The sequence below is a fragment of the Pan troglodytes genome, chromosome 10, assembly GCF_028858775.2.
Source record: "Pan troglodytes isolate AG18354 chromosome 10, NHGRI_mPanTro3-v2.0_pri, whole genome shotgun sequence".
NCBI lineage: Eukaryota > Metazoa > Chordata > Mammalia > Primates > Hominidae > Pan > Pan troglodytes.
Window position 1 is genome coordinate 30982910 of NC_072408.2, and position 18077 is coordinate 31000986.

An 18077-nucleotide genomic window follows, 5' to 3' on the forward strand; every position below is an offset into this window, starting at 1 on the left:
CTAACCTAGAAGTTTACTGACTCCCGATTCAATACTCTGCTCACAAATCACATCCCAGAGAGATCAGGTTCTTCCTTCTTAACATTGCAGCAACACAGTCAGATTTTACTCTTAGTAAGTGAATTCAAACTTGGCCCTAAAATTGCTGAACGATTCATACTCTTTACAAGAGACTTGTTTATTTTGCCCAGTTCACATCTTTTAAGTGGAAAAAAAATAAAGACTATGCTGTGAAATTTGTATATTTAATGAAGTTATCTTTTTGTTAAAAATGCTAATTGTATGAATAGAGCATTTTTTGTCAATAAACATATGAGTTAAGATAGAATAATAAATTTTATTCTTTAAAAGCGTCTCTTTAGTAATCACTCAGTTAGTACCAAGTAAGATTGCCATGAGCAGTTTTTTGTTGTTGTTGTTGTTTTTTAAAGGAAAGCTAAAGGAAAGAGCCTTCAGTATGAGTCAGAATAACTTATGGTTGTTTACTCTTTTATGATGTACAAAGTACTTTCATACGGTTATGTGATTTTACTCTGAACATCTTTTGAGATATGTAAAGTATTATCCATCTCATTCCTAGATAAGCAAAGTGAGGTTTATGGAACTTGAGTAGGTTGACCCAAATTCATATCCTGCACTGTACCATGTTGCCACCCAGGCTACCTAATTCAGCCCTTGGTTCTTCCACGAGTGACTCTGAACCTGGGCAGGCAACTTGATCTCTCTGTGGACCATGCTTTTTCTATCTCTAGACTTGGAATTAAGCCATTGACCCTCCTGTCCCTCACCCCTGAGCTATATATTATAACTATATTGAGATAATATGTGAAAGCATTTCTGCCTTTTTTAAAGTGGTCTTTTAAAACTATAGTATTGGATTAAAAATCATTTTTTAAATGTGTTTTCATAAAGATTAAGCACTAATTACTCTAATAAGAATTAACAGCCAGTGAGTAAAATTCATTATTGTGAATCTTTTTGTCTAAATTTAGCATTCAGTGTCTCTGCTATTTTAAAACTGGGCATTCTAGAGGAGAATTAAACTCTTATTGCCTCAAAACTATGAATAAATAAAGCAAATCCTCCAGATTTAGTTGAAGAACTCATGTATTCACAAGAGACCATTTGTGAGACCTTCTTATGTAGGCGTGGCCATTGTTGGTGTGGTTTGCATAATGGAGTGTCAATTGCAGTGTTTTTCTAGTGCTACGGTGTCACAAACACCACATGGTCACTGTTAAAGTAATATATCTATCTATATTCCAGTACATACTATATTTTATAATATTTTACTTTCAAATGAAAGATTTTCCTACTCATCAGACTCCAGTAATTTTTTTATTCTTTTATAATGTCTGTTGAAATTCCACTTGGTCTCACTGGAGATCTGGGAATATTAAAAAAAAAATTTTCTACCTCAACAAAAAGATGCTTTAATTCTCCAGGAGGGAATATGTGGAGGCTCTGAAAAATGATTTAATTACTACTATGGAAATAGACATCAGCACTATGTATTTGAACAAATATTAAAGAATAACTTTCATTGGCCCTTGGGACATCACAACCTTTAGGACCTAATGAGTTTAGCACTGGCCAGTGGGGCCTCAGCCCTAGAGAAAGATACTTCGTGTCTCTAGCTGCTTGTTTTTCTAATCAAGAATCATTGCACAACAGAAATGTAGAGAAGCTTGCTCATGACAATACAATAGCATACAAGTACTAAGAGTGTGGCCAAATTATGTAACCAACCTTGCCTAATTCTACAACTTTCTATGAAGCTACCAGGTTCATTGCATTCTACACATCAGTAATTGGGCAGTGCCCACGGGGCATGGGCCAAGTGGGTACTGATCCCAAAGTTTTCCAGGGCACTGATCTCATCATTCCCTTCTATCTCCCAGAGAAACAGAAGTGAGGAGACAGGATACACTTACAAAAACAACTGTCCAGCCTTAGCAATACTCCAGCAAAGAGGAGGCCCCAAGAGCTTGTTCTCCTAAATCCTAAATCCTATACCAAAATGCTACAGCTCCCTTCCACATTAAGAGGCTTGAATTTTTTTGTGACCTGTGTGGACAATGTAGCAAGACTCCATCTATACAAAAAAAATTCGAAACTTAATCAGGCATGGTAGTGTACACCTTTACTCCCAGCCATCTGGGAGGCTGAGGCAGGAAGAAACCTTAAGCCCAGGGGTTTAAGGCTGCAGTGAGCTATGATTGTGCCACTGCACTCCAGCCTGGGAGACAGAGCAAGACCCTGTCTCTTTTAAAAAACAAACCAAAAAAAAAAAAAAAAAGAGTTTTGATTTGCCAAAGTGAGTACAGCACTTCCTTAAACTGGGAGATCTTTGTGATTTTAAACACAATTTATCATTTAAGAAGCATGATACTCATAGAACATTTTACTTTGTGGACTTTTTTTTTTCCCACAAAGAAAGCATACACTTAGAACTTTTGGATTTCTTTTCTGATTTTCCTACTGGAAGCTTATTTTAGCTTTTGTTCATCTATAGCCAATTTTGGCCAATTTTATATGGGACAAGAACAAATGGGTCATATAACTGGAATTGCTAAAAATCCAAGCTCTCATTTTAATTTCCTTTATAGAATGAGCCAACTTGTCTATTTTTAGATATTTCCTCTCCTCCCCTCTCCATTTCTCCATCCTCCCTCTATTTTAGGTGCTAGTGAGCAGTGAAATTCCAGAAACTGACACTGTGAGAGAGGGTTTAGGATGAATCACGAAGTGTGATTACCACCTGGATAATCTGGTTATTGGGCTTCCACTATGATACAGCCAACTTCATCATCCTCTGGTCCCTGCTGTGGCCACACTCCTACCTATGGGATCTCACCTGGGCCCACAGTCTTTTTCTGAATACAGTTACTCTTTTCTCCAAAAGTCATAAAAGTATATTTTTTAAAAACAATCTCATTAAGATAAATATCTGTTCATCTTGTCCTGAAAGAAAGTTGCTTTTTTGTCAGGTCCTGATATTTATGACTTCTCTTTTATCTATTCCAAAGTAAGTCTTCTCCTTTTTACTCTTCCCTTATCCTCCAAACTGATGTTTACAAAAAAAAATCCTTAGGTTTATACCATTCTTCTCCTTTTAAGGGCATAGCTATGTATAAGAAAATTAAAAAGCTAATTTTTTTTACTGTGCCTTTCTTCACTGAGATGGAAACTCCTACTGGTGGGTAGTATATGATGTGTGTGGTCTCCTATTATGTTCTGGAGTCTGCACATAGGCAAGCAATTGGTACAACTTTTGTATTTGTAAAGCAGCTTATTTTATTAAGTCAGGAAATGGGCAAGTAGCAAGCAGATGCCTAAAAAATAGCACCTCACTTTAAGTGAAATTTGTGTTAGATTTAACCTACTGTCTAATGCAACACCCCTGTTACTCATTCTAACAGCAAACTGCTCAACCACCTGCTTTAATGGAGGGACCTGTTTCTACCCTGGAAAATGTATTTGCCCTCCAGGACTAGAGGGAGAGCAGTGTGAAATCAGTGAGTATTGACTTTCTGCCTTCTTTTGACTTGGGGAGACCTTAGAAACCCCATATAACCCCTTCATTTTATCAAGGAGGAGTCGGAAGCCCAGAGAGAATGAATAACTTGTCTAAGGTCTTAGGCCAGTGGTTTCTTTTTGCTAGATTCAGCTACCATGCATTTTGGCTGAAGGTGGGGCAAAGAGTGACACAGCTCACCTCAGAGGACTCAGAAGAAATGCTCTCTGACTCGGTTATGTCTGGGTTTGGATTATTCAACAGTTGCATTGTTTTCTGTTAGTCATTTTGTCCCCTCCTCATTATGTGGAACCCATAGCTTCAGACTGGAAATGTAGATCAGAGCTCTGGGACAGCTGGGATCTGTTTACCTATGTACCTGTTTCCCCTGCCGCTCACTGCCAGATATCCTAGACTGAGCCTAACAACCCATCTAAGAGAAAAAGGTAGACTCGAGAAAAAGGAGAAAAAAGAGGCGCATAGTAATAAAAAAAGAATGAAATAGTAGCACAAACAGCAACATGAATGAACCACACAGATACTAAGTGAAAGTAACCAGACACAAAAAATTACCTACTGCATGATCCCATCTTTTTGAAGTTCAAGAATAGGTGAAACTAACGGATGACAGTAGAAACGAGAATCACAGTTGGAGCAAAAGGAACTTTATGGAATGCTAAGTATCTTGATTGGTGAAGTGCCACACATCTGTTTATGTAAATAAAAATATCTGAACTGTAAACTTAAGATTGGTACACATTATGCCTTTACTATATGTTTGTCATACTTCAATACACAAAAGTTAAAAAAGTAAGGGTTGAAATGTGGTAGCTTATCATTGTTTTCGGAATCAATATTCCAAACTGCTTGTCCAGGCTCTGCCATTGACCAGCCATGTAGCTCTCAGCAAGTCACGTAGCCTCTCTCTTTAACTCAGAAATGAGATAACTCCCTCCTAGATTGCCTTACAATCCAGAAGAACAGATAGCACCAAAGCACATGCTCAAGAAAAAGCAAAAGGAAGGTCAGCCTGTCCACTAAGTGTCCTGTGTCCCTGCCTTTCTTGATATGTTGGTTGAGGGAAACTTGGTCTGTGTTTCATTTCCAGCTGTATCTGTAAAACACTACTGTTTGGTACAGCCGAACAGTGTATACAGTAGTGTATATAGTAGTGTATTGTAGATTGAAAGTTGAATAAGACTAAGTTCCCATTTGAACTTTCAACCTCTAATTTATTTGTGGGTTTTTGTACTTTAATGAGTAGTGGATGAAGTAACCATTTTTATAGGGTTCAAATGAAATACCTCTAAAGTCTCCATAGAACATGTAATTAATTGTCTGGGTGTGGTTTCTATTCTTATTAATTACCCTTCCCGGATAAAGATATCTCTGAACTAACTCCCCTCAGTTTTCCCCTGTACTTACTTCAGACTCTGCACACTTACTTGGTTCATGGTTATGAATCTTTGTTCATAGGCTCATTTTCCTTCATGTAAATACGCCCTTTCATGTTCTTAGGTTTATGAATCTTCTGTTGGCAGAGACAATGTTTTGTATTCTTGGTTTTTTGTTTTACCACATCAAAAAATGTGGGTCTTTGAAAGCTCCTGATTGACCCTACTTCAAGTTTTATCCAAAATCTTTGCGGAAGTTTCCTGTTTCTATCACGGGAACTACATTACCAGGAAAATATGGAAATGGGTCTTGAGTTGAAAAGTGCCTCCAAAGGTACAGAAACAAAAAAGTATAGTTGAATTATATATTCTTATTTTTAATTAAGATATAAGTCACAATCACATAAAACTCAACATTTTAAAATGTACCATTCAGGTTATTCACAAGATTGTGTAGCCATCACCTCTATCAAATTCCAGAACATGTTATCATCCCCAAAAGAAAATCTGTACCTATTAGCAGTCACCTCCCCTTCCCCTTTCCCTCCAGACACTGGCAACCACTAAGCTACTTTCTGTTTCTAGACTTGCTTATTTTTAACATTTCACATAAATGGAATCATATAAGATATGGCATTTCTTGTGTGGCTTCTTTTACCTGGGTTCATTCTAGTGTTTTCAGTGCTTACCCATGGTGTAGTATATATCACTGCATTATTCCTTTTTATTGCCAAATAATATTCCATTTTATGGATTTACCACATTTTGTTTATTTATCAGCTGTTGGACATTTGGGTTGTTTCCACTTTGGGGCTATTACGAATAATATGGCTATGAAAATCTGCATGTGAGATGTTTGTGTGGACGTTTCCATTTCTTCAGAATATTTACCTGGGGGTGGAATTGCTGGGTCACGTGGTGACAACTTTTTTGAGGAACTACCAGACTGTTTTCCAAAGCAGTTGCATCATTTTACATTCCCACCAGCAGTGTATGAGGGTTCCAGTTTCTCCACATCCTCACCAGCACTCATTGCTGGCTGTTTGTTTTTTGTTTTTTTTTTAATGAAATGTATATTCCGATGTCATCTTTATTTTCATTTCTCCTGACCTCTATCAAGAATGATGCCGTCTCACCTGGGTGCAGTGGCTCACGCCTATAATCCCAGCACTTTGAGAGGCCGAAGCAGGCGGATCACCTGAGGTCAGGAGTTAGAGACCAGCCTGGCCAACATGGCAAACCCTCATCTCTACTAAAAACACAAAAATTAGCCAGGCATGGTGGCAGACACCTGTAGTCCTAGCTATTCAGGAGGCTGAGGCAAAAGAATTGCTTGAACCCTGGAGGCATGGGTTGCAGTGAGCCAAGGTTGAGCCACTGCACTCCAGCCTAGGAGACAAGAGCAAAACTCCATCTCAAAAAAAAAAAAGTAAAAAACAATGATACCATCTCAAACTTTATTCCGAGTTGATTGTGAGATATGCTTGTAGGTTAACAAAACTATGGTTAGAGGTATCTGGATGGATGGTATGTACATACATCTTGTTATCTAAGACTCATGGATTTCCCAAGAATCTTTAATGAACCTTCAGTTAAAAAGACTACCCAAATTATTTATAATCCTTTTCTAATGCAGGGATTATTAGAAAAGGATTTTAAAAATAACTGAGTGGGTTCTTCTTATTAAAGTTCTCAATATAAAATGTTCTCTGTTTAAAAAAATTTAGAATATTGGAGAAAACAATTAAAAATCACCTATAATCCTAAAACCCAGAGATGACAATTGTTGGCACTTAAAAACCCTTTTATCTGTTTTCTTCATTAAACTGTCACTTCATTAAACTGATAATTTAAGTTATCCTACAATTGCATAGGTAGAAGAAATTTAATGTCTTTATTTTGTCAATGTATTCTTATTTCATTCTTCTTACAAGGACTCATCCATTGGTTACAGTAAAAATGCCACCAGCTGAAACTTAGTCAAATCTGTTTGTCTTTAGACAGGGCTTAGTCTATTTTTTTTTTTCTTTTTTTGAGATGGAGTCTAGCTCTGTCATCTAGGCTGGAGTGCAGTGGCACCATCTTGGCTCTCTGCAACCTCCGCCTTCCAGGTTCAAGCGATTCTTCTGCCACAGCCTCCCAAGTAGCTGAGATTACAGGTGCCCACCACCACGCTTGGCTAATTTTTTTACATTTTTAATAGAGACAGGATTTCACCATATTGGCCAGGCTAGTCTTGAACTCCTGGCCTCCAGTGATCTGTTTGCCTCAGCCTTCCAAAGTGCTGGGATTACAGGCGAGAGCCACCATGCCCAGCCAGGGCTTAGTCTCTTTAAGTAAAAATGTGCCATCTCTCAAGCTGACTCAGTTTTCCACTATTTAATGGGTAGAATTTGGTTGCAAACTATTTTCAGGAAGAAGAAGTTCCTATTAAAGATATTTCCAGTATTATGAATTTTAAAACAATCAGATCTTCATGAATTTTGGCTCCTATAGTCTTTAAACTAGTAATAGCTTTCGAATGTCTAACGTCTCCTGCAGTCACGTTTCTGTTGTATAATAGCCAGGAGAGAATGTCCTCCTTCCTGACTGCGGTGAATCTAAGGGTCCTCACTTCCCTGTTGCCATGAAAACAAAAAACTTCTTGAAGTTTATGAAAGGATTATCTCCACCAGTCATTTTCTGCATTATCCCAGTTACCAACTTCACCCCTCATAGAGGAGGAGAAAATTCAGGCTCACCAAGTAGTTCACATATGAGTACCCTGTCTTTTCTGCCATATAATTATCATCCTATACCTTGCTCACTTGAAAAAACCTGATGCATTGCAGAGTACTGTGATATGACCCAATTTTGTGTATATGTTGGGGTCAGGTATTTATTTGATGCAAGTGGAAATTTGGAGTTAGATATTCCTTCTTTTGGGTGAGAGCTGAGATCTTAACTAAACAGTAAATGGTATTCTTGTATTCAAACCTGGCAAAAAAAAAAAAAAAAAGGACCTTCTTTTGGTCAATGAAGAGGTGATATTCTGTTATTAAGTTTGTTTTAATACTTGTTTCTGGAACACCTCTATGCAGAAAAACCTCAATGTCTAACGGCATTCCAGGTTTGTGAGAGACCCTAACATCCCAATATTGTTACGTCTATATTGTCTCCACAATGACTAAATACTGCTTTGGTCTACTTATATATGAATAAAGTCCTTTTAGGTAAATAAAAAGATAAAGTGTTTTTAGTAGAATGATTTTCATAAAGAATTTACTTCTTGTTTGTCAAGAATAGTACTTGTCAGTAAAATATATGGGGGTTGACTTCTTTCGCAGCTTTCTTTGGCAATAAAAAGAAGGGCTTAGAGAGTGAAAGGTGGGTTGGTTTAGGATAAATTTTCATTACTTCTCCTTATGTACCTAGAAGCCTTTGTAATGAGTGTTCTGCTAAAGTGAATAAAAAGAAAAGAAAAAGAACAACAAAAGCAATCCAAACTCCTCCACTACCAAAATCTACAGGCTACTTGCTGTCTTCAAAACATCTTATGCCAGGCATAGGATGTGGTTTCAGCTCTAGGTAAAAAGTACCTTATCTTCCACTTCTTCAAAAACTAGGACTTAGGATAGCAAATTCTAGATTGCAGAGGGATAATAAATAGCCTCTGGAGAAAGAAGTGAGAAATTTATTAAATGATCTTTACACCTAGGGCCTTACTCCAGCTCTAAAATTCTGTGATTCAAAGATCTGTGGAAAGCATTCGTAATACTCATTGGGCAAAGAGATAAAAGAAATTACCAAGTATCATTATGGACCTAGGGCATTCCAGGAAAATGCATTGTTGTGATATTGGGCACCTTTTGTGTCACATCTCACAGCCTCTTGGCCAGCCTTGCACACCAGCCATTGCCACTGCACCTCGACTTAGCAGCCCCATACTCCTGCTTTCCACCCACAAACACACTTTTGTGTTGCCTTTCCTTCCTTCCATTTCACCCCTCCCATTCCCCCATTCCTGTTTCCTACAATCACTTCCCCAAATAAACTAGCCGCATGCAGATCCTGCTTTCTGGGGAATCCTAGGCTAAGACTGTCATCAGGTACAGGTATAGACTTACTTTCAGAAAAAGTGACATTCAAAAATCAAAACTTGGCCAGGCACAGTGGCTCATGCCTGTAATCCCAGCATTTTGGGAGGTTGAGGTGGGGGGATCACTTGAGGTCAGGAGTTCGAGACCAGCTTGGCCAAGAAGGTGAAACCCTGTGTCTACTAAAAATACAAAAATTAGCTGGGCATGGTGGCACATGTCTGTGTTCCCAGCAACCCTGGAGGATAAGGCAGGAGAATCACTTGAACCTGGGAGGCGGAGGATGCAGTGAGCCGAGATCCTGCCACTGCACTCCAGCCTGGGCAAAATAGCAAGATTCCATCTCAAAAAGAACCAAAAAACAAAAATCAATACCCAGTGAAAAGATTATTTAAAGGGTAATTTATGTCATAACTTTTAGTAAAGTATATCTTAGCAAGTATTTGTGAGCCAGTTAAAAGATTATTCTGTTTATTAAAAAGTAATTGGGCTGGGCGTGGTGGCTCATACTTGTAATCCCAGCACTTTTGAGAGGCCAAGGCGGGCAGATCACTTGAGGTCAGGAGATCAAGACTAGCCTGGCCAACAGAATGAAACCCGTCTTTACTTAAAAAAAAAAAAAAAAAAAAAAAAAAAAAAAAAAGGATATAAATGCAGCATTTTGGCAACACATCTATAATCCAAAAGCATAAGTTAAAAATATTATCCTGTCTGTTCCAAAAACAAAACTCAAAAAAATAAAAGCCAGAGTAGATCTGAAATAAATGAAAATTGCCATTTAAAAGCACTTATCCTCTCAAAGCCTTGTAATTCCTTTGAAAAATGTAATTACCTCTGAATGAAGCACCAGGTTCCTTGTTTAGCTGCATTCTTCTCTTTTTCAGGCAAATGCCCACAACCCTGTCGAAATGGAGGTAAATGCATTGGTAAAAGCAAATGTAAGTGTTCCAAAGGTTACCAGGGAGACCTCTGTTCAAAGCGTAAGTACCCCATACACATTGCCAATCTGGGCTACTAGGTCGTTAAACTAGCAGGAGTCTCTCACTACATACTTCCGTGCTTAGTGCATGTTGCCTGGGCATCACAGTTAACCTTTCTTCACTGACATATATGCTTCCTTATGTAGACCAGAGGTGTGGTATGAAATCTGCATGTAAAAAAATGGATACTCACACATGCAACTGAATGTTTTAACTATAAGGTGGTTTCTTTGTTTTGTTTTGTTTTTCGAGACGGAGTCTCTCTCTGTCGCCCAGGCTGGAGTGCAGTGGCGCGATCTAGGCCCATTGAAACCTCCGCCCCCCAGGTGTAAGCGATTCCCCTGCCTCGGCCTCCCGAGTAGCTGGGACTATAGGCGCCTGCCACTGTGCCCGGCCAATCTTCGTATTTTTTTTTAGTAGAGATGGAGTTTCACCACCTTGGCCAGGCTGGTCTTGAACTCCTGACCTCGTGATCCACCTGCCTCAGCCCCCCAAAGTGTTGGGATTACAGGCATGAGCCGTCATGCCCAGCCAGGTGTTTTCTTAAGGAAAATAAACTTCCATGCTCCAGCAGTTTCAAAATCCTACTGAATGTCTTTCGCGAATGAAAAATATCATGCTTAAAGATCATTCTCAGGACTTTACAAAAAGTCCAAAACCAACTTATGACTGGAGACTGACTTAGGAAAAAAAATTAGAGGATGAAGCCAAAACTAACACACATTCTAAAGAATTGCAAGGAAAGCAACTATGTAATTCTGTTGAAAAAGGAAAGCTCAGGAAATACTCTTTTTATTTCTTTTGATTCTAGCTGTCTGCGAGCCTGGCTGTGGTGCACATGGAACCTGCCATGAACCCAACAAATGCCAATGTCAAGAAGGTTGGCATGGAAGACACTGCAATAAAAGTGAGTGGGAGAAATAAAAAGTTGTAAACAAGGAAAAAAATAAAAATAAAAGTGAGTGGGAGACCAGAAGAAGGGCCAGCCTTTTCACTTCTGTTTCTTGGCTTCAAAGCCTAACAGTCAACCTATAACTCAGCCCTGCTTTCCATTTCATTAAAGGCAGCTTTTTCTCTGCCTCTTCTCCCCCATACTTCTCCACCTCTTTAAACTTTAGAGTCTAAGTTTTAGTGTGTAAAGAGTAATGCATCTTTGTAAAAGATCACATCTGTAAAATATCACAAATATTTTCTAGGCTAAATTAGTAATACAGGTTGATTTGGGAGTAATATAGTATGTTAACTATGAAAGAAATGACACATGAAACTAAGATTTTAAATCAAATGTAGAATCAGTATCTCCTTACCTCTGATTTTATAATTCATGATTTGTCAAGTATCATTATAAAACATGAAGCATTTTGCTTCTTAAAATATTCAAATTCTATTGGTAATAGTAAGTAAATGAGTTCTTTTGAGGGAAAGAAAAGGTTTATAAAGCTGTCTATGGGAGAGATGTTATAATGGAGTTGCATTTTTTCAAAATTTACTACCAAAAATGAGCTAGCTATGTAGATAAACAGCTGGCCTATTTTAGACACACAATGAAACTTGCTAAATTCATTCAGTATTGATTGTGGTCTCTCCTGTGCTAAGCATGAATCCAAGCACTGGGGACACACCAGTGCACCGACAGAAAAGGCCCTGCCTTGTGGAGTGGGAGGGGCAGTCAATTAGCAAATTAACAAAACAACACAGTTTCAGCATTTCTGGCAGCTAGAACTCAGTCTCCTAAGCATGGGCCCACTGTCCACTTTAGTTTGAAAAAAGGAAGACTTCAGTCACCTACCATACTCTTCAAAAACATAATTCCAAGCTGGGAGTGTTGGCACATGCCTGTAGTCCAAGCTACTTGGGAGGCTGAGGCAAGAGGATTTCTTGAATCCAGGAGTTTGAGATCAGCCTGGGCAACATAGAAAGACCCTGTCTCTAAAAAAAAAAAAAAAAAAAAAAAAAAAAAAAAGCAAATTCACAAAATTCCAGGTTGTGTCTACCATATTATGTCTCCAAAGTAATGGATACAAACTGAACAAATCACTCACATATCAGATGTTTTCCTAGATCAGTAGTCTCCAAAGGTTGGTGCATGCAACCCAGTGAGTGTGGAAATTATCCACTGGGGTGCTAAAAGAATATACTAGTTTTTAAATATTTTTTATATTTTAAATTTGATGTATATTTATATATAAATATACATTTAATATACTTATGGTAGTCTTTCTAATTTCTAAGTTTTGCTTATATTTTACAATGTTCATATTGTATTTGTTTAATGTATCTAAAATAAGTGTATATGTAGTTATACATCTGTTTACTTTAAGATAGGTTGGTATCTGGTCTAGGTTACATGTATTAGTCTGTTCTCACACTGCTATAAAGAACTTCCAGAGACTGAGTAATGTATAAAGGAAAGAGGTTTGACTCACCCTTCCATATGGCTAGGGAGGCCTCGGGAAACTTACAATCGTGGCAGAAGGCAAAGGGAAGGAGGTACCTTCTTCATAAGGTGGAAGGAGAGAGAATGACCATAGAAGGAGCTTGCCAAACACTTATAAAACTGTCAGATCTCGTGAGAACTCGCTCACTATCAGGAGAACAGCATAGGGGAACCAGCCCCATGATTCAATTACCTCCACCTGGTGTCTCCCTTGACACACGGGGATTATGGGGATTACAATTCAAGATGAGATTTCGGTGGGGACACAGCCAAACCATATCACTACACTAAGCCACTGATTTGATGCTTTTTCACCCACTGAATTAACTGGATGGTTGATTAAATTGGCTTCAGGTGGACACAATTTAATAAGCAGTGCCGCTCCTCTGGAAAATTGCTTCTCACACAGTGGGAATGGTTGAATGGTATCCCTGCTAGGACATACTGATAAGGAGATCTTCTTTGGACTAAAAGACCTATAGGAGACTCAATATTTCTTTTTTTTTTTTTTTTTTTTTTTGAGACGGAGTCTCGCTCTGTCGCCCAGGCTGGAGTGCAGTGGCGCGATCTCAGCTCACTGCAAGCTCCGCCTCCCGGGTTCACGCCATTCTCCTGCCTCAGCCTCCCGAGTAGCTGGGACTACAGGCGCCCGCTACCACGCCCGGCTAATTTTTGTATTTTTAGTAGAGACGGGGTTTCACCGTGTTAGCCAGGATGGTCTCGATCTCCTGACCTCGTGATCCGCCCGCCTCGGCCTCCCAAAGTGCTGGGATTACAGGCGTGAGCCACCGCGCCCGGCCGAGACTCAATATTTCTAGTGCCATTTTGGAAAAGAGTAAACCGAAGCTCTTATGCCACCCTCAACTGGAGACAAACCCTGAGGCTTGTTTCAGAATCAAAATAACTAAAAAATCCTCAAGCCTAGTCCAGACCACACATGCAAGGACTTAGTTACAAAGGTCTTCTAAGACTCACATCCAGATCCCAATGATCCCCACAAGTGATGAAGAGGGGAGCACAAGGGCACTGTTACTTCTGATGCATCCAGCCATTCTTCCAAAGGGAAGGCAAGTTAGGGGCCCTCGTGTGGTAGATGATGCCTCCTGACAGGTCTGCCAGCCTCCAAACGGCACCCCCACTTGGAGATTATGCTGCTGAAAGCGTCTGCCATCAGTGTACCTCCTTCAAATCCAAGCATTGCATGCCAAGAAGATGACCTGGTGCTTGATTCAAATGCAAATGTGTTTTCCAGGAGAGGTCACCCAGCCATTTTGTACATTAGCTAAAATAATTAAGCTGAAAGAAGGGGGTTTATTTTGACTAGACGGAGGTGACAAGGAAGCTCTGAGGCACAGAGTTCTGCTAAGAACATACTCCCAGTGGGATGACACGTTGGGAGTTCCAGGGACCCAGGCATGATGGTGGGGAGGAGGATACTGGAGACAGAAGTCCCCGCATAGGCTCACCCTCGCCAACAGAAAGGTTTGGGCTTCATGGGTCACAGGCCAAGCAGCATGGTAGAGATTTACTCCAACTCATTGCTGGCTCAGGTTTTGACCACTCCACAAGCTACTAGACTACGTACTGACAATTCAAAGGAACACATTCAGGAACAAAGTATTCTGTTCTCAGTAGCTGCTTAATGGCATGTTTGCATTTAGAAACACAAGGAATAAATAAATGCTGAATTTAACTCAGATGCACAAGAAGATGCAGGCAGATTTTTACAATGTAATTTGCTGCCTTGGATCAGTTTTAGGAAATGAGAAATGAGTCACTGCCCCTGAGCATCACCCCAAGTAGGAAGAAGGGAGGTCTGAAGTTGTGTAACTTAGCACATTCCATTTACAACCCATCTGGAAACAGATAGATGCCCACCTCGACCAAAACACAAATCTCTATTGATAAGGAAGAGTCAGTTCAAATCTTAACCTTTTCCCTAACACATATAATGGAAGTCCTTAATTTTTACAAAATCCCTGTCTTATAAGTGCAATAGTCACACCCAATCATGTGATCTTTATGAAGAGTCGGGTTGTCGTATTGAACTGGATCAATATCAGCTAGGTTAGGTTTGCAGTGCAGTGAAAAGGATCAACGACCAAATCTGCAGCTGCATTCAAAATTTCAATGCTAGATCCTTACCAGCCCTTGGATGGAGACTATACTTCCATTCAGTCACATTCACCCAGATTTTGCATCAAGAGTTTCTGCATGGCCAGAATATACAGGGAATGAGAAATCCAGTGGAAACCTGGTTTCATGGAGTTAGTGAAATGGGTTGCTCTTAACAGAGATCTCTTCATTCAGGTAGCTTTTTGTGGTCATTGCGGTTTTTCATTCTGGATTGAAAAGGCAAAAATGGATTTCATTTGAATGGTTAATAATGAATCTGAAGAGCCTGGTTTTGTAGTTTCTTTCCTTTTAAGCTGTGAATAATTTTGCAGGGTACGGAGCCAGCCTCATACATGCCCTGAGGCCAGCAGGCGCCCAGCTCAGGCAGCACACGCCTTCACTTAAAAAGGCCGAGGAGCGGCGGGATCCACCTGAATCCAATTACATCTGGTGAACTCCGACATCTGAAACGTTTTAAGTTACACCAAGTTCATAGCCTTTGTTAACCTTTCATGTGTTGAATGTTCAAATAATGTTCATTACACTTAAGAATACTGGCCTGAATTTTATTAGCTTCATTATAAATCACTGAGCTGATATTTACTCTTCCTTTTAAGTTTTCTAAGTACGTCTGTAGCATGATGGTATAGATTTTCTTGTTTCAGTGCTTTGGGACAGATTTTATATTATGTCAATTGATCAGGTTAAAATTTTCAGTGTGTAGTTGGCAGATATTTTCAAAATTACAATGCATTTATGGTGTCTGGGGGCAGGGGAACATCAGAAAGGTTAAATTGGGCAAAAATGCGTAAGTCACAAGAATTTGGATGGTGCAGTTAATAATGTTGAAGTTACAGCATTTCAGATTTTATTGTCAGATATTTAGATGTTTGTTACATTTTTAAAAATTGCTCTTAATTTTTAAACTCTCAATACAATATATTTTGACCTTACCATTATTCCAGAGATTCAGTATTAAAAAAAAAATTACACTGTGGTAGTGGCATTTAAACAATATAATATATTCTAAACACAATGAAATAGGGAATATAATGTATGAACTTTTTGCATTGGCTTGAAGCAATATAATATATTGTAAACAAAACACAGCTCTTACCTAATAAACATTTTATACTGTTTGTATGTATAAAATAAAGGTGCTGCTTTAGTTTTCTGAGCGTTGTGTGGAGGTGATCTTTGCACATGCTATCTTATGAAAATAAAATTGGTTGCAATTTAGTGGTAGATAACATTTCCAGTATAAAAAAACAAAGCTATTCCATTGTCTGCCCCTGCCTTAGCTCTTCAGTGTCAGCCCTCCCTCCCGGCTCTCTGACTGTACTCCAGCCATGCCATACTGCTCTCTGTTGTCACCACCTGCAACACTATTTATGTCAGGTCTCAGCTTGTTATTTCTTTCAAGAATATTTCACATTCTCACTAAGTAGAATGTGTTAAATATCCCTTTAGTGGAAGACTTTCTCAAGGGTCAGAATGTTACAAATGAAAAGTGCTACCCTGTATTAAAAACCTATTGGTACCATGATTTGAGGGAGCCTAGCAAAAAACACACAAACAAACAGCCCTATCAGTTCCCAAGTATAGCACATGGGTTATCTTACAGTTCTATGAGGCAGGTATCATTACGCCATTTTACAGATCAGAAACTGAGGCTTGGAGACAATAAGATCTCACGTGACAGGGACGGGGTTTGAATCTGTGACATCTGACTCCAAAGTGTAACACTATGCTGCTCTCCCTCCTTCCTTTTTCTCAGCAGACACAATAGAACACAAAGCTCCACAAATCCTAGAGAGCAGCTTTCCAGCATATGTTATTCTGATTCTCCCAAGGGAATGTGGACTTAATTTCATAGATAGTCTAATGTCTACAGATTTTCTTCTAGTAGGGTGTGGCATGATCAGTTGTGTGATGTACAGAGGTGACTTGATGACTGGAAGGGATCAAGGGAAAGGCTTTGGCTGAGGGAATGCATCTTTTGATGCAGTGTAGGACCACAGCAACCTCTCTTCTAACTGGGAGAGCCTGGCCTGTCAGCCTGTGATCACACAGACTTGGCAAAGCAGGCCAGGAGCCAGGGAACCAACATTGGGATCCCACTACGGGAACAACTCATTTATCTAAAGCTATTAAGTAAGTAAAATTCCAAATCTGTGATAATGAAGATTAGGATGGTGGCAGAAAGTCAAGTTTGGCAATAGGATAATAATCATAGCTAAGGTATATAGTACTTACTTTGTTCTAAGCACTTTAGTTGTATTAACTAACAGATGAATAATAGAGTGATAGGGAAGTTAGTCTGAAACAAAGGGACCAACTGCAATAATCTTGGTTGGTCATCTCTGAACCATTTGAATTGCACATTTCATTAGACATTTTTGAGCACATAGTCATATATATGACCACTATTTATTAACATGGATAACTGTACTAATATATGCATTATAAAAGCCAGAAATGTTAAAGGGAATAGAAAAAATACAAATAGAAAGGCCAATAATTGTGACTTCACGGGACATGAAATCATTGTCGTTTCTGTTGTAAAGTTACCATACAACAGAAGGTGGATAGTAAGGAAGAAGAAGACGAAGGAGGAAAAGGAGGATAGTATCTGCATAAAACACCTCTAAACAAGAATTTAAAAGTTAAAGTCGTAAGGAGGTAAGGCAGATGTATACCATCAGCAAGATAAAGTAAGTAGGAAAAACGAGGCAAAAGGAAATAGTGTAGACAATAAAATTGGTGGAAGAAGGAGGATTGAACAAAAGGCATACATGAGCTCCTGCACACTTGTGAGAGGTGGACCATATACTTATCTCTCACAAGTGTGCAGAAGCTCATATGCACCTTTTGTCCTAACTTCATTCCTCAAAGAGGAAACCATGGTTGGTTAGGGGGCCCAAAGACCATAAATACGAAAACAAACTAGTTGTCAGGAGAAGTTAGACTACATGAGGTACTTCTATTCGGGCTAGATCAAGAGGTGTAGGTCTGTGGGAATGCTACTTTTTTGGCATCTCTTCAGGCTGATAATCTTTAAAATATTTCTTTCAAATTTATTTATAGAGGAACTGCGTGAAAAAGAGGTGAGAAAGAAAATGCTGACAGGGTTCAGCTTCTCATCCACTATTCCAGACTATATGTCTCCAGGCCTAAAATTCTTTCTGTTCTTATTGCTATATTGAGATATAGCTAGCTAGATAGCTAGATAGATTGATAGATAGATAGACACAAAATTTACATATTTATGGGGCACATGTGAGTGTTTGTTACATGGAAAGAATGTGTAATGATCAAGTCAGGGTAATTGGATTATTTATTATTTTTATGTGTTGGTACCATTTCAAGTCTTCTCTTCTAGTTGCTTTGAAATATACGTAATATTGTTGCTAAGCATAGTCACCCTATCATAGTCTGCTATCAAGCATTGGAATTTATTTCTTCTATCTAACTGTATGTTTGTACCCATAACCAACCTCTCTTCACTCCCCCTCTCCCCTCACCCACCTTTCCCAGTCTCTGGTATCTGCCATTTTA

The 18077-nt window shown here is 39.0% G+C and overlaps 1 protein-coding gene across 1 annotated transcript in view; it reads left to right on the top strand.

Annotated features, from left to right (window-relative positions):
• Positions 1-15693, top strand: part of WIF1 (WNT inhibitory factor 1) — a 71724-nt gene extending 56031 nt beyond the window's left edge. The window contains exons 7-10 of the mRNA XM_001163469.7: positions 3423-3518; positions 9872-9967; positions 10779-10874; positions 14852-15693. Of these exons, the coding sequence (XP_001163469.1) occupies positions 3423-3518; positions 9872-9967; positions 10779-10874; positions 14852-14973 (410 nt within the window). The 3' untranslated portion in view covers positions 14974-15693. The remainder of the gene's footprint in view (positions 1-3422; positions 3519-9871; positions 9968-10778; positions 10875-14851) is intronic.
• The last annotated feature ends 2384 nt before the right edge of the window (positions 15694-18077 follow it).